This window comes from Biomphalaria glabrata, chromosome 11, assembly GCF_947242115.1.
Source record: "Biomphalaria glabrata chromosome 11, xgBioGlab47.1, whole genome shotgun sequence".
Lineage (NCBI taxonomy): Eukaryota > Metazoa > Mollusca > Gastropoda > Planorbidae > Biomphalaria > Biomphalaria glabrata.
Genome location: NC_074721.1, coordinates 18416893 through 18433990, shown reverse-complemented (window position 1 = coordinate 18433990; position 17098 = coordinate 18416893). Strand labels below are relative to the sequence as shown.

The 17098-nt window shown below is 34.1% G+C and overlaps 1 protein-coding gene across 1 annotated transcript in view; it reads left to right on the top strand.

The window, feature by feature from the left end:
- Positions 1–11501: 11501 nt before the first annotated feature.
- The window catches only part of LOC106058969 (collagen alpha-5(VI) chain-like), a 36436-nt gene continuing 30839 nt past the window's right edge, over positions 11502–17098 (top strand). Inside the window, exons 1-2 of the mRNA XM_056003865.1 lie at positions 11502–11586; positions 12092–12161. Of these exons, the coding sequence (XP_055859840.1) occupies positions 11584–11586; positions 12092–12161 (73 nt within the window). The 5' untranslated portion in view covers positions 11502–11583. The remainder of the gene's footprint in view (positions 11587–12091; positions 12162–17098) is intronic.

The window sequence follows — 17098 nt, the reverse complement described above, 5'->3', positions numbered from 1 at the left end:
CTTACTTACTTACTGAATCTGTTCTTGTGTTTATCTGTGTATATAATAAATCTGTCTTTTGGTATATGTCTGTCTTCTAGTGTGTTCGTGCGGTTTGCGCGCTGGACTGTTCTTCGGACTTGTCGATGGTCCCGGGTTCAAACCTTGCCCATTCCTATTCCCCGGCAGGTATAGACTAGGAAGTAAATTATCTTCAACTCTGAAGGAACATCCGAAACATGTAAAACATTTGACAAACATTTTACTAATAAAGATTAAAAATAATTAAAATCAACAGCGTAGGAAGCGCGGTGGCTGAGTGGTAAAACGCTTGGTTTCCGAACCGAGGGCTTTTGAGTTCGAATTGCTTTGAGACTAATTTTTAATTTCCGGATCTTTATGGCACGAGTCCACCCAGAAGAAATGAAGAGTGTGTGTGTGGGGGGGTGGGGGGGGTGTGGGGGGGTGGGTGGGGGGTAGTGATCTGATGTATGAGCACCTGACACGCTAATTGCAAAAAAAGTAAAGGCAGTTAATTGTTGTGCTGCTCATATGACACCCTCAGCCGTGCGCCACAGAAACAGATGACCTTTATATCATCTGCTCTATAGATAGCAAGGTTCAAAAAGGGGAACTTTTACTTTTAAAATCGACATCCACGACTGTGAAATGCTTGTCATTGACCGATCCTTGTGGCATGAAGTCGTTAATATCTGTATTTCAGGCTAGGAGGCGAAGAGGCTCCTTACAACCATTTGAAGTTGATGGGAAATGAGATGTGCTCACCTCTCTCTCTATCTAACCTTATTGGGTTGTTTGTACTAGGATTTATTCTCGTTTTAGCGTTTAGTCACGTCATCTGAATTTCAGGACACTTATCTTTAGCATTCTGTTGAGTGTCTTCTTAAGTTTAGGACATCTCTCATTAGCCATCTGTTACATGACATCTACCTTTGGCCATCTGACACATGTATTTTGATATCTATCAATAACAGTAAAAACCTTAAGACTAGTGCCAAAAATGTCTCAGAGGCTTCCAATGTGTGCTGGTAACAATTTTATCATATGTAGAAATAACAGATCTCTTTCATATGGAGGTCAGCGCTGTAGTTCTAACTTGACACAAATATGTCCAAAAAACTCTGGCGAATATATTTTTCTTAGTAGCCTACTACCTATGCTAAGATGCAGCGGGCATGGATAACTTGCTGAAGCCCAAATTGGGATCCGCACACGAACATTAGATATATAAACATTATAGAAAATCAAATACCAACTAAATACTCATCCAACAAGTAAATAAATGCTGGTTTAATAAGAAACTTTGCAAACAGAAAGAAAGCTTATTTAAAAAATTTAAAGAAACTAAGGCAGAAAGAGTCTATAAAAGTAGCCTACATTAAAATAAAACACCTAACCCAAAACGTTAGCAGACAGCTACAGAGCGAATATATAAATAAAGAAATATCTGAAGATAACAAAACAAATGTATGGTCATACATTAAATTTTAAGAAAATGGAAACAACAGGAGGACGTAGTACCATTAAAAGGCGAAGATAACTTAAAACATAACGGTAATAAAATGAAAGCTAACATTCTTAATAAATGTTTTCAATCAACATTCTCAGCCCAAAAGAAGACATATTAATAAATTTAAATCAAGTAGAAAACATGGGAATTATAATGTACAAGAAAAATGATCCAAAAACTATTAGCTAGCATAAAACCAAATAAAGCTACTGGACCTGATGGTATTCCAGGTAGATTGAGCAAAGAACTATGTCCCGAGCTAGCACCATGGTTCAAAATACTTTTCCTTGGCATCACTAAATCATGTCAGGGTACTGGAAAGAAGCGTATGTCACTCCCCTATTTAAAAAAGGATAAACATCTGATCCGGGAAACTACAGACAGTATCACTTTCCAGTATCATTTGTAAAATAATAGAACACCTAATATGTAGCAGCATCATAAATTACTTGGATAAACATAAGCCCTCACTCCATACCAACAAGGGTTTAGGAAATATAGGTCATGTGAAACTCAATTAATTGCTGATTTTTATAGGGATTAGTTAATAGTGAGTAAATAAATGCAATTTTGACTTTTCTGAGGCATTCGACAAAGTTCACGACCATAGCATGCTTAAAAAAACTAAAATACTTTGGCATTAATGGTTCATTACATAAATGGATTCAGAAATTTCTTATAGGAATAGAACAAATTCTAATAACAAATGGCTCCAAATCAACACCAATAATGATAATAAACAAGGTTACATTCCACACAAACTCAAAATCGGCAACCGAAATGGTCCACCCAGGGAGGTAAAAAGGCAGGTATCAGTATTTTCAGAAAGAACACCAGAATTAAATTTGATCAAAGACAAATGACAGAGAAGAATGGAGAAAGAGGGTTGACAGATCTTATGTGGTTCTCAGCGGTCCAGCATCCCAAAGGATAGGTGAATGTGAAGTTAACTGTGAACCTAACCTAAATGTGGCCAAACTGATGTCTTATAATGAATATCTAATTGCTTTGTAAATGGTCTATTTCTAATTCTTAAACAAAAAAAAAACATTTCGTAAAAAAATTCCTATAGTTCAGGGTAATCAATGCAGGACTTGTGGCTGCAGTTCACGTGATAATATGAAAAATTGTTGTTTTATAGTTTGTCCAACTTACATGCATACTAAATAGATTTTTTCTCTTTAAAAAAAGAAAACTTTTTTTTTCGTGTAAATGCAGTAGTTAGCATGACAGAACTTACTTAAAACTTAGCAAAACAAATAATAATTTTTTGACAAAAAATCAAAAACCGTTTGCATAAATGTGTTAAAGATATGGCAAATAGTCATCTCCCATACTAAAGAGCCACCATTGTTTGTTACTATTAATAGTGAATAGTTGTAAAAGTGGTGTATTTTTATGAAAAAACTGCTTGCATAAATGATTTAAAAACTAGATTTGCATTGCATCAGAACTTTGAATGGACTAAAATGTTATGATGTCGGATTTTCACTACCTTTTCTAGTTTACGAGATCTAAACGGGACGGACACACATTTCACACAAAACTAATAACGTCTTTTGCCCTTTCGGGGGCCGCTAAAAAAACACACAAGATTCTGAAATTTTACAAAAAGAATTAGAAGAATTACAGAAATGGGAATCAAATTGGAGCTTGTCTTTCCACACAAAAAAATGCCAGTTATTAAAAGTAACAAAAAAAAAACTTAAAAAGGACTGTAGCCTTCATGCATTGTAAGATAATGTTTTGTCTGCTTTCCCTGAATGTCCAGGGCCGGCCTTAGATAATCGGAGGCTCTAGTCGGCTGCCTAGCTCGCCTATGCCGAAGGCCAACCCTGCCCAAACACTCTAATGCTGACATTGTTCTTGCCTGCAACAACACATAAATGTTTTTTTTTGGTAATGTTAGCAGGTCAGGAGGCACTGGGCTTTTTCTGCTAAACAGAATTTTTATCTCAGACAGTAGGCAGATGGTAGCACTACTTGGTGGGTCCAATCTGTGCACCTCAGTCTGAAACCAAGGGTGCTAGAGTCGCCTAAGCAACCAGACAGCACGACTTAACTAAACTCTAAACTAACTAATCTAGCTAACTAAAAGAAAACAACCAACTAAATTTATATAGCAAACATATAGGCCTATATATATATACACACTTTATTTACATGAGAAAAAATGAATCAATAAAAATATGTGTACACAAAAATAAACCAAATAACTAAAAAACACTACCATATCTATATTATATCTATACTACTACACGCCAAAGCACTAACGTGACTAACCAACCAAACCAACTGAACTATCTATCTTTACTAACCAAACCATCTGTACTATCTATCTTTACCAACCAAACCATCTGTACTATCTATCTTTACCAACCAAACCAACTGAACTATCTATCTTTACTAAATTACATCATACTATGCTATTACTAAACCGGATAGCAATGGACCTCATTCACCAGTCGTAAGCAAACAACATTTAGCCACGTGGTGCTCTATCTCGTCTATACAAATTACTTAATACATAATGGCTATCACATGACAGGTTTTTTCGTTGTTTTATAAATATTATCACGTTTACGAATGGTGAATCATGAGGTCCATTTCTGCGACAGCAGCAATTTAGAGGCTACTATACTACACAGCAAGAATTATAGTCTGCAATTAAAAAAAAATAAACAAACATAAGAAAAACTAAAATAATAACGAACTAGATCTAGATTTAGGCTTGACAAAGCGCCATGACAGCGCTGGGTAGGGCGCAGACTTCTTGTACAATAAAATTTGAAACAAACTGCCAAATTATTAAGCAGTTATTCCAACAATTAATAAAAATACTTAAGAAACTTAAGAATATAAAATATTTACACATATAAACAGTATACAACAAAACTAATAAGGGGATTACTAAGGATGGCGGGGAGGGGGGCGCTACCCAGGTCTATGAAATTTCCGGTTCCATCATAGACAACAATGGCTAATTAATTAGCCGGTGATGCGACAGCACTAATCCGTCTACGACTACATCAAAACTATCAAAACAATCTCCATATGTTCATTAAGCAATTGCAATAAAAACTTAACTCATTAAAGTGGTATCTTTTGTCTGCAAATAAAATTGCTTTATAACACCACACATTTGTTTTCATGTTGTGTTATTTCTGTTGTGATGCTTGTTATCATCAGCTCCTCCACTTGTTGCGGACAGACTCATTCGGGTGCTGGCTTATTCTGAACAGCTGCCCAATGAGGCAGTTGATGCTCCGCCTTTCTCCATAAGTGGAGCGTAGAACTTGTACCAGGCTGGACATGCCCTTGTCGTCTGAGGGTGACACCTAAGTTTGGCCTTCACTGCCTCACCTAGATGTGAAATCAGGAACTCACACCTCTCATCTGGCTGCTGTATGTGCTGGGACTTCCAGGCTCTCTCTATGCCTTGAAGGAACCCTTCGACTTCCCTGGCTGGGCCATCGCCATCGAAGCGTCGAATGTTCCACTCTGTTCTTGGCACCACAATTACTGTCTGAGACGGCTGCATTCTTGCTGCTGCTGCTGCCTCGCTGTTTATCTACGTAACTACTCAACAAAATAAAGCCTACTAACCTCTCTAACAAACGCTAAAGGAAAACTAAACTATCACTATCACTACTTCCTATCACCGCCTAAATTCGTACGAAAACCTAATCTATCCCCCCCAAAAAAATATAAGTCTGGTCATTCAAGCACAGATCCCACTTCTGACACCAAAAATGTGAGCCGGTCAGGCAGGCGCGAGTGGGTGAAGACCTTTTCTCTTCTGCTCAACATTAAATTATTTAACAGTAGGCAGATGTTTGCGCTACTGGGTGGGCTCAATCTGTGCACCTCGGTATGGTGACCAAAGGGCTAGAGTCACCTAAGTAACCAGACATATTAACCTAAACTAAATGAAAACAAGATAACGAAACTTTAGTTTAGGATAAATAAACAAAACGAAACTTTATTTACATATACAAAAATAAATCAATAATAAAATAATATATACACTAAACACTACAACTGAACTCAGCAACTAACTAAACCCTCTAAATTTACACCACTACAAACACTAACAAACTAACCAAACCAACTAAATGAACTATCTAACTAAATCACTACAACTACTACACTAGACCTAGATCTACACTATTCTACACTAACTTAACACACTACAATAAACTAGTCTAGATCTACAATATCCTACTACTACAAACAACCCATAACTAAACTAAAACAAGAATTTCTTAGCCTTAGTACTTTACTATTAGTATTCACTAAGAACAGAAAGACTATAATTATAACTAACTAATAGAACTCTAGTCTAAGGCTAAGGCAACACTACACTAGTCACTACAGAAACAAAATAAATCTACAGCAGCAGCTTAAAACAGCAGTGTAATTGCAGCAGTAACACAGCAGTAATAATAGCCTGCAATACATAAAATCATATATTCTATTAGATCTAGAAAACTCAAAGCAGGACTGATGGACGCCGTCATCTTTAAATTAAGATGCTCAAAACATAAACTGTCAACTAGAAAATAAAACTAAATTAAAATATATCTAGCATATTTACACACAGTGTGAAATAGATCTAGTAAAAGAAAATATAAAATAGTTATACACTTACAGGCCGTCCCAGGTACAGAAACAAAAATAATGAAAACAATTACTAGCATTTAAGATCACCAAGACCTCTCGTCACACAGACAAAGATGCGGTACTGACCGTACACTGGTCAACTGTCCACTCAACTGTTTTAAAACAGCGCATCACTTTTTTATACACCCCACTCTAACCTACACAAAAAGCGGAAGTACAAAAAATAAATTTGGCAATAGCCTATAAAAAATAGAATACATAAAAATATAGCTCTGGGAGCGCAAGCTTGCATATAGTTATGAGGATCTAAGTCTAGATCTAGTAATTAGTCTAGTTTAATAATACGTCTGTTTATAGTAATGAGGACAACAACTACACGTTGGTTGTGTTACATTTTACAACACTTCGCCTAAGCGCTAATGCTAACACGGAGTCAGGCTCTGGTTACGATAAAAAACAATGGTCGCTGACCTACTACGTCACGAACCAGTCTTACGGCCTGGGGTCACGGAGGTCACGGTGCAAGCATACCGAAACCTGTCTCAGGCCACATCACGGCCATCGATCTTCGATTCTAACAGAACAGAACTGCTACAGCCTCAGTATGCAATGCGAACAGAAGTATCGAGAGCCGGATAGAGCGACGCCAATGGCCGTTTAGGGCTCGCGGGCCGTAGTTTGATCAACTCTGGTGTAATTGAGACCATTACGTTATCGTATGGCTAGTGCTAGCTAAGTCTCTGGATTAGTGGTCGGAGTAAAAAAAAAAGATGGCCTGGATTTTGTCACCTTGTCATTCTGATTGGATCATCCCTCTATGGGGCTAAAATAAATACTTGTTGGTCGTTGTGCTGGCTACAATTCATCTTGCGTACTGTAAAAATCTATAAGTAATTTACTTCCAGAAAGAATATTTAGAGTTTTAATTTTAAATCTAATTTAAAATGCTGCAAACTTTTGACCAGATGTTTTGTAACGGGCCTCTTTTGTTTTCACAAAAACATCATCAGAATATCCAATCTGCTATTCACTGCACTTTACTAAATGAAATTTGACCGTTTTGAGGTAACAAAAAATGGGTAGACTCTAGAATCGCATTGGCGAAGAACGTAGGCCTATTGAATCGATCTTGTTACAGACGCTTCTTGAGTGCCCCACAGTTTGAGAATCGCTGTGTACCGGTAATGTTTAAAATGAAAACTTCAAATTACATAACCTAGTCTGAACTTAGTAGGATCAAGTCTCGTGTTACAGAACTTGTGTTTGTGGGTGGCTACAAGGAAGTACACAAGTTGGTACAACATTTTGTGCGCTAAGCCATGACAAATCTGCTGCCAATCATGTTTGATTACTTAGGAATACATTGACCAACTAGGATCACTTGCCTGCTGAGCAAACTTAGCATTCCTTCAGTTCTTTGGTTGGAATGGATAAGAGGTGCACAGAGAATAATTGAAAAGACTAAATAGGTTTTGGTATTTGACTAATAAAGTTCTTCAGAGCTAGTAGATGTTGTACTGTGAAGTATTTATTTGATCAACTTTATCGATTTTACTTTTACCGTACTTGTTTGTTCTCCCCATTTAGTGTTACAGATTAACCGTAGTTTCATGTTTTTTTTAAACTGATAAAGGTGCTTTAAAGGGAAGTCTTTGTATTTGTCAAGTATTTGATTTGATTTTCTAAAACAACTTCAGAGTCTTTATCAAGTGGCTCAATGGATCATTTCTCTTTCTGTGTCTTCGAGATGTCTGTCCATAGGCCTCAATATACAACTGGACTAAATATATTTTATAGGTCTACTCGATCTAGAGCTAATTACAGTTATGCTTTCTTATAGAGCAAGCTTTATCATCATATTCAACATCCTTTATTGTAGTAGAAAATTTAATGATGTTACTGCTATATAATAAATCAAAACAACATTAAGTTTAGTGGTTTTAAAGATAAGGTTGTAAAAAAAATCTTAACATCTGACGACTAAACGTTTCTGTCCACGCCTGGCTTCATTTCACCTGAAGTTACTCCATGTCGTTGAAACAAATAACTAGATATTGATTGTTAATTAATTCTGACGAAATAAAATATGTTGACATTGACAAAATATGCACATTTTAAAGTCATAGTAAGTAGATAGATAGATAACAGACTTAAAGTAAATTTAATGCATATAGATAGATAGTTAACAGACTTAGAGAATTTTCAATGCATGTAGATAGATAATCAACAGACTGTACGGATATTTAATGCATGTAGATAGATGATTAACAGACTTATTGAATATTCAATGCATGTAGATAGATAGTCAACAGACTTTAAGAATATTAAATGCATGACACCATCTTTATATCGTTGGATTTTCAAGAAATCAAAGAACTTGAAACAGGACGTTACACTCTTCCTCTCTCTACACTGAGATCCGGATAATTAATGTTAATTGGATTTTGGCTTCGTTCTAAATTCTTCGTGGTCGAAGATAAGCACATATATACTACAACCTACAAAGATGATTATACCAAGTCCAATCTCCACTATTTCGTTCTGAAAATCCGATCGCACAGAAGTTTGTTGTGAGTTTGTTGACGTGATGCTTTCTGTAGTTGTTGTTTTTTTTCACTGAACAGACAAACAGACAAAACATTCAAATTATTCGCAAGCAATGTCATCTCTTGCAACAATTTATTAAAAAGAAACAACATGAAATCTGATTTTCAACAACGCTCTATTTAAAAAAAAAAAATAAACGTGACGGACAACTAGCACAAAACTTATCATGTTGTGGGGCAAGTTGTCAGGTTGGGGTAATTTGTCACAGTTGTGACAATTTGCCCCAATGAAGATGAAGTATTTTGAAACAAATTTTAATATTAATATTTGTTTATTAATAATTATTTGTTTTATTGATCCTTTTTATGGATGCTACCTAAATAGTGTTCTGCGACTTTCTCCGTAGAAAATGTTGTTTACAAAGGTTATGCCAGCATCAAAATACAGACAATATCTGTCCTCTGAGCACAACGATTAGTTTAGAAAAAAAGTTCTCTAGTCCTACTATTTAGAAAGGTTGGAGGTGCATTGCAGGGAGAAGTGAACAGATAGTTCACAAATATTATATAGAAAAAAAACAACAACATTATTTTGAAGAAAAACCTACAGCTTTCCTTGATAGCTCCAAAACATTTAAGAATCTCCACATACATATAATTCTTTCACGACGACAAGTCAAGGAAACTACTACAAGAACAAAGTATTGACTAAATATGTTATTTCTTTTAGACAAAGCAAGATATGGCGATTTTTTTAATGTGTGACATTTTACCCCATGCCCTGTGTCAACTTAACCAGGCGTGGGGCAAGATGTCACAACCTCAACACATCCACATTTCTGTTGTATAACTCTGATAAATAAAGAGATAAAGTTTATTTCATTTACTCAAGTTGTTGTCTGAATGTTTAAGTTACAACATGCTAAGTTTGGTGAGAATCAATGAATTCTAAATATGTTTAAGACATCAAAATTTGAAAATTGTGAAAACTAGACCCACCTTCCCCTATATCATAAAACGTGGTGGTATATCATAAAACGTGGTGGTATATCATAAAACATGGTGGTATATCATAAAACGTGGTGGTATATCATAAAACGTGGTGGTATATCATAAAACGTGGTGGTATATCATAACACAAAGGGGGGGGGGGGTGCGCGAGAAAAGTGAAACGAAATTAGCAAACAAAAATATTTAATGTGAAAAAGTTCAAAAAATCTTGTAGCATACGAGCAGATACCCGTGCTGCACTACTGTTGAAATCCCCTAACATAGAGAAAGGACACACTTCATAAGCTCATCTTTTGTAGTTTTCTCATCTGCCTGCCCCCCCCCTTACACACATATACACAACACACACACAACTGTGACACAACACACACTGCTTGTATATGTTTAAATAAAATGCCTCTCCCCCAACCCAATTTGACCCTTGTGTATTCAGTACAATGACATTGCATACTTTGTTTTGGCTTTCTCCAATAGAAAACTCCCATTCCCAGCACGAACGTTTTCCTGCATATGAAACTCAGTAGCGGACTGTAAAGCAAAGTTTTCAACAAAGACTTCTCTCCTTTGAACCAGCATCCTAGCATATTCAAATAGCACCGCACTACTGCGGCACTACACACATTTGTTTTAACCAGTAAATAGCAGAGTTACTGATGAATAAATCGTTGAAGCTTTGCTCCTACCTTGATACATACACGTGATTCCCGTCAGATGGTAACAGAGCGATTACTTTGTTTGTAATAACTAATGAACTTTAGATTTTAAAATAAATTTAGAATTTTACACCACTCCTCCTCCCCTCCCCCAGAAAAAAAAAACTGGTTAAGCGAATGTATAAAATATCCTAGACGTTATAATATTTTAATAATAGGCATATTTATTTAGACTTAGAAGACGATGCGCATTAGGTTCCTAAACATTAATTTATTAAACTCTTTAAAGAATTGTGGTTACACGTGGAAATATCCAAATATATAGTTTGTTCAAGATCAAGAATAAACTCTGGTCAAATTTAAATTTTTTAAAATTATAACGGTCAAACTAGAGTTACTCCTGTGTGGCCAACTATTTAGTGATTTTTTACCCAAGGATATAGAATCTACATCAACTATCAAATTTCTCGGAAAACCGTTATAGCCATTTACGAGATCAGTTTCCAGGATCCACTTGTTTCTATGAATATGCAGCCTGAATTGTGGAATTGTAAAATATACACTGTATTACCAGCCCTGATATTAATACATACAAGTTGTTTAATATTTTACAGTATAAATTTGCATTGCACAGAACTAAATGAATTTTCAATCGAAAAGACGAGGTAAAAAAATTAAGCCTTCCTTTAGTTTGAACATTTGATTACCGATATAAGTAATACTTTAATAGATTGTGTTTAATATCAAACTATTGTAACTCTTTGTATATTTTAGCCATTAAAAACAAAAATCAATTAATTACACTGAAAGTTAATGAGACATTTGAGCCATGGTATAAATGTCTACACTTGATTCCCGCCAGATGGTCAACTCTTATTATATAAATTTCAAGGCCAGAGGTTAATGTAAGTTCCATTCAAAGTCTTGGTTCAGGAGGGTGAGTAACTTTTTTTTTTTAAACGACTGTTTGTTTTAATCAACAGGTCTGAGAAGATTTTGTTCCTATCAATCAGAACTTAGCTATAAAGAGTAGGCTTACCATTGCAATTTTTATTAACATTTTGGACAGTTCATCCTATCTTATAATTACAGCCTTTCTTTCAATGGAACAGATAATGAATCACGTTCTAAACGTATACTTCTTAATCCAATGGTGCATGTTAATTTGTTAATTAGAGACATAAACTCTTCTAAGTTATTGGCTTTCTTGGCTGATTCAGGCAACTCATTTCTTGCTCAAATGGTAATGAGAAAGAATGAGCACTTGTACGATTTATCCTAGCATATGGAATAGAAAATGTGCTTTGATGAAGGAGAAGAGTCAACATAGTGAAAGATGTTAGTTGGGAGTAACAAAAAAAATCACAAGTTGAATGGAGCACTAAAATAGTTTTTCAAGAAGAAATAGATAAGAAGACTGGAGACAGGATGGCGATGCCTGAAAATTATTCTCCACTTTCTCCAGTCATTCTGCAGAATTATTTGTTTTACTTTTGGTTGCATCTGGGATGTAGACATTCTTATGTTTTAAATTATGTCTTAAATTTTGAGACTACTAAATGAACCAATCTTTACTAATTGCAAGATCAAGTCATGAATGATAACATATTGTAGCAATCATAAATTCTAACTAACCTTAGCGATTACATTTTTTAAAAACATTTTCAGACTGAACTATTTGATGAATAATATAAGTGCATGTATTGTGTTTACATTGGTTTACACTATTTAATGGGCTTTCAATGCAGATCTTCAAGATGGACAAGTCTCTGCTGATGTTCTTGTTTCTTTTGTTCCTCGCAGTAACGGCGGTTGAAGGTAAGTAGGTCATACAGTCTGTCATACAGTCCGTCATATAGTCGGTTATTCAATTGTCCCACAGCCAATCTTACAGTCAGATATATAATCAGTTATTCAGTTGGTCCCACAGCCAATCTTACAATCAGATATATAATCAGTTATTCAGTTGGTCCCACAGCCAATCTTACAGTCAGATATATAATCAGTTATTCAGTTGGTCCCACAGCCAATCTTACAGTCAGATATATAATCAGTTATTCAGTTGGTCCCACAGCCAATCTTACAGTCAGATATATAATCAGTTATTCAGTTGGTCCCACAGCCAATCTTACAGTCAGTTATATAGTAAGTTATTCAGTTGTCCCACAGCCAATCTTACATTAATTCATATAAGGTAAGTCATATAGTCAGTTATTCAGTTGGTCCCACAGCCATTCTTACAGTCAGTTATGCAGTTGGTCCCACAGCCAATCTTACAGTCAGTTATGCAGTTGTTTACACAGCAAGGTGAGTATTTTAAGGTTTTTAGATTGACTCCGTATAACTAAAACTGATTTTAATACTGAGAAAAAATTAGATTCCTCTCCAAAGTTGATGCTTGATGCAGCCTACACCTCCCATACCACCTTTGCTGCGCCGCTGCTATTAATACAAGTCAACAGAAATTGATACAATCATAATTATCAAATAACAAAGTTAAAGTTCCAGTTTGAGTTGCTGTCACGAGTCGAGACTGTGACCTATTTCGATCAGTTTCTAGAAGCCCAGGTCAAGTCAGAGATGACCAGAGTAAACAAGTTAATTATAGTCATCCAATCAGAGAAAGAGGTTAAGGGGAAAAAATAGCATACGTTAGTTTCTAGAAGGTCACAGGTAATAAAATAATTAGTGGAGAAGTTTCTATTTATTCTGGAAAGTACGATTGAGAAAAGCATAACTTGGGGGAAAGTTAGTCGGGGTCCTCACATTGTAACAATTTTTTATAGTAACGGTCTTAAGTTTAAGCACTTGCGTGTCCATTAGTTGAAGTTATACTAGTTTAAGTTGTTGTTGTATCTTTAAGTTTTTATTTTATGAAAATATTGAAGCCAAGTGTTATTGAATTGAGAATCTACTTATATGTGTAATTTGAAGAAGTCAGTTACAGAAGTTATAAGAGAACACAGATGTTTCTTTAGTGTATTATCATATTATTAATATAATCTCCACATATGTTTCTTTAGTGTATTATCATATTATTAATATAATCTCCACAGATGTTTCTTTAATGTATTATCATATTATTCATATAATCTACACAGATGTTTCTTTAATGTATTATCATATTATTCATATAATCTACACAGATGTTTCTTTAATGTATTATCATATTATTCATATAATCTACACAGATGTTTCTTTAATGTATTATCATATTATTCATATAATCTCCGGCGTGTGTTGATTCTGTTTGATCAACAATAAAATAAGAAACATTATCAAGAAAGAAATAAACAGAAATGGTCACAGTTGCACAAAACAAAACAAGTAAAATACAAAATTACTTTTTAAAAAACAATGCTAATATACTGCAAAACACGCTAATCACTGCTATATGCTATATTTCTCAATAATTCAATGTTTATCTCTGCATTTTCTACACAAAACAAGATCTCTTAATTACCACTAATAGGGTTTATTGCTGAACATAAAAATTATATATTTTTCAGACGCGAATAGGAATAGCCCAATTTTCAGTAAAAGAAATTACAAAAGTCATTTCTCTATAGAAGAAGTTACGAAGGCTATATAAAATACAACCACAGACCTATATATACTACAATAAATATAGGTTTATGATTGCTAGTTACGATTTATTTAGGTAGGTGCTGTTTTACTATTACATACCAAGTATTAGAGTTTAGATAAACCCAGGTTTGTTTCTTGTGCAACGCTATTAGCTAACACCTCATATCATCTCTCCATTAGTATATTTAGATCTATAATCTAATTCTAGTCTAGATCTATATATATAAATCGAATAGATCTAGTAATAGTATAGATTCTATCTTGAGACTAGATTGCCGAGTCTAGCCTATGCTATGCCTATAGTCAGTTTTTATTAGAAAAAAGTCTAGATATTAATAAAGACTAAAGTTTTTAAATTATTAGATTATTAGATATAGACATAAGACATAGATTATCATAGATCTAATAATACTGTAATACGTTTAATATAGGCATACTCTATACTTAATCTACTAAACTAGAGATCTATCTATAATCTAGTCAATCTAGATCTATACAATATTCATTATAATACTTCTACTTATAATGACTTATTTAATAAGTTAGTACTTAGACTTAGATCTATTACAGTTTATTAATAGATTTACTTTTCAAGGCCTAGACCAAATAATAAAATTACGAATGATGTCTATAATGACTGATTATTTTTTTTATAATAATAGGCCTACTAAATCTAGGTCTAGACTCTACTTAAATCTAGTCTAAAATAATGACTGTCTAAGACTCTAGATGATTGAGAAGTTCACATAGAGGTGTTTTTAATAATACGGCATGTCGGCTGAAAGTATATAAAGTGCTTTTTTTTTGTAAAAATAAAAAAGAGGCTCCGGTACTCAGTGATAGATTGCCTAACTTTCAACTAATAATAAATTAACAATTAACGTTGAATTACAAGAAAAGAAATCATTTTTCCCGACATTGAAAAAAGGTGCCGGTACCCCGTACCGGTGCGTACCGTCACAAAAATATATGTATATCTCAATCTTCTTTCATTTTTTTTTTTACGGGGTTATTGCTACTTAATACATTGATACCGGATCGATTTAAATAGGGCCTAAGTATACAAGCAGGATTTCAAGCATTGGATAAATTTATTTTTTAAGTACAAAGTTTTATAGAAGAGACAATATATTAATTGTTTGAAGTTTGTAACTTCTTAAATTCAAGCTAAAAATATCGAAGCCTACATTTTTACACTCATTTCTAAACAATTAGAAGAGATGGACTGACTCATAGTGTAGCTTGTGTACATCTGCAAAAACACAAACTCAGACTTTCAAAACTATTAAAAGAAAAACTTAGTGATTATTTTTACTGTATAATTCTATTATTATTCCTTTTTAGAATTAGGATATAAACCAAAATTTGCCATATGACTTTATCTATCAGAAAAAAAAAAATTAAACTTACGTCTATTTATGCGGTTATTTATAGTTACCTAGTAATATAAAATATATTGAACTAACATAATGCAGCCATGTGATTTTTCGTTTATAAACATAGCATTATTTAGGACCAATATTTTACAAAGGCTGCTTGGAGAAATCAGGTATACCTATTAGGAGAAAAACGACCCCTTTACTGAAGAAAAATTTAAGAAACTAGAACAGACACAAAATAAACAGTGACATTCATAACAAAAGAATATTCAAAATTGATTAGAGTAACACCTTTTTAAGTAATCATTTAAAGTTTAAAATCACTACAATTTTTTTCAACAATTATTTTGTGTATGAAATTGTGTATCGCAAAATGCCGGGTACATGAAATAAGCTAGTCCTAAAAAAACAACACAGATTTTGGGTAAAATACTCATCAAATAAAGTACTGTAAATGTGTAGTTTCACGCGCTAGTTTCAGGTCTTTTCTTTTTATAGCCTCTATCGGGTTATATCCCAACTACCCGTATTTTTGTGCAGAATTTTTTTCTCTATCAGGTACACTTAAAATTATAGCATAATAATGTCAGTTTGATTTAAAAATAGAACTGAAAAATACAAAGATATATAGGGAAAAAGCGCCTTCCGGTCCAATACTTTTTAATCAAAGAAAAAAACGGACTAGTCCAACAAACCCTATTGATTAACCTTTTGATTGATTCATGTATTGTCTTCGACTATGAATAATTGTGTAAAATGTCAACTTGATCCGAGAATGGGAAGTGGGAGAAAAGAAAACGTATAAGGGAATTCAGACACAGAGTGTGCTGACTTAAGATTTGTGAAATAAAAAAATCTCCCATCTCCTCCTGAATTGAGAAAACCAACTCGTGAATACCGCAGTCTAAAGGCACAATTATAAGAGCATCGTTGACCATCATGTACAGATTGAAACGCTACTAGTGCCTGTTGCTATTTTGCTTTAAATGTTTTTTTTTTTTTTATTATTATTAAGAAGTTATTTTGAATAACAATAAAAGGGGTGTAGGCTACATTGAATAAACACCAGTCATTAGGGGGAAAATGTGCCAAACATATATAATTAACCCGAATTCTTGGTAATTAGATAATACGTTATCTTTACTTTTAATAAATGGTATAAAGAAATGATAGTCAAAACACACTTTGACTTTGAATCTGTTAGAGATATAAGGTATTTTATTATAACTATCAAGGGTGATCCAATCACGGTACGTGACGTTTTGGCGCCGCCGTTTTGGCGTCGCCGTTTTGGCGCCGGGACGTTTTGGCGACGGGACGTTTTGGCGCGAGCCGTTTTGGCGACGGGACGTTTTGGCGCGAGATATCATTTGACGATAATTTAATAAGCACGTAGCTTTTTTTAATGAACCCTTGAATTCCAGCGACTTAGGCAAATAACCATGCTGTCTATGTATACTTAACTTAAAGTATTTTGAGAAACATGGTACATGTATTATATTTTTACTTATTATTAGCAAGTGTTTGGTATGTATAGCTGGAGATACCATAAAGTCATTAAATAAACCAATGTTAATGTAAACAAATAATTGCACCAATTTTTAGTCTATCATCGTTGCATTTTGTTTTTAATTTTAAAGTAATATCTTAAAAAACTTTTTTGAAAATAAAAGTGTGCCTCTTAATAAACACACAAACACAAGCCAAAATGTTTATTAAAGAAAATGATGTAAAAAACAAACACACACTTACATTTAGTACGTGAAAAATATGTCTTAACACAAACAC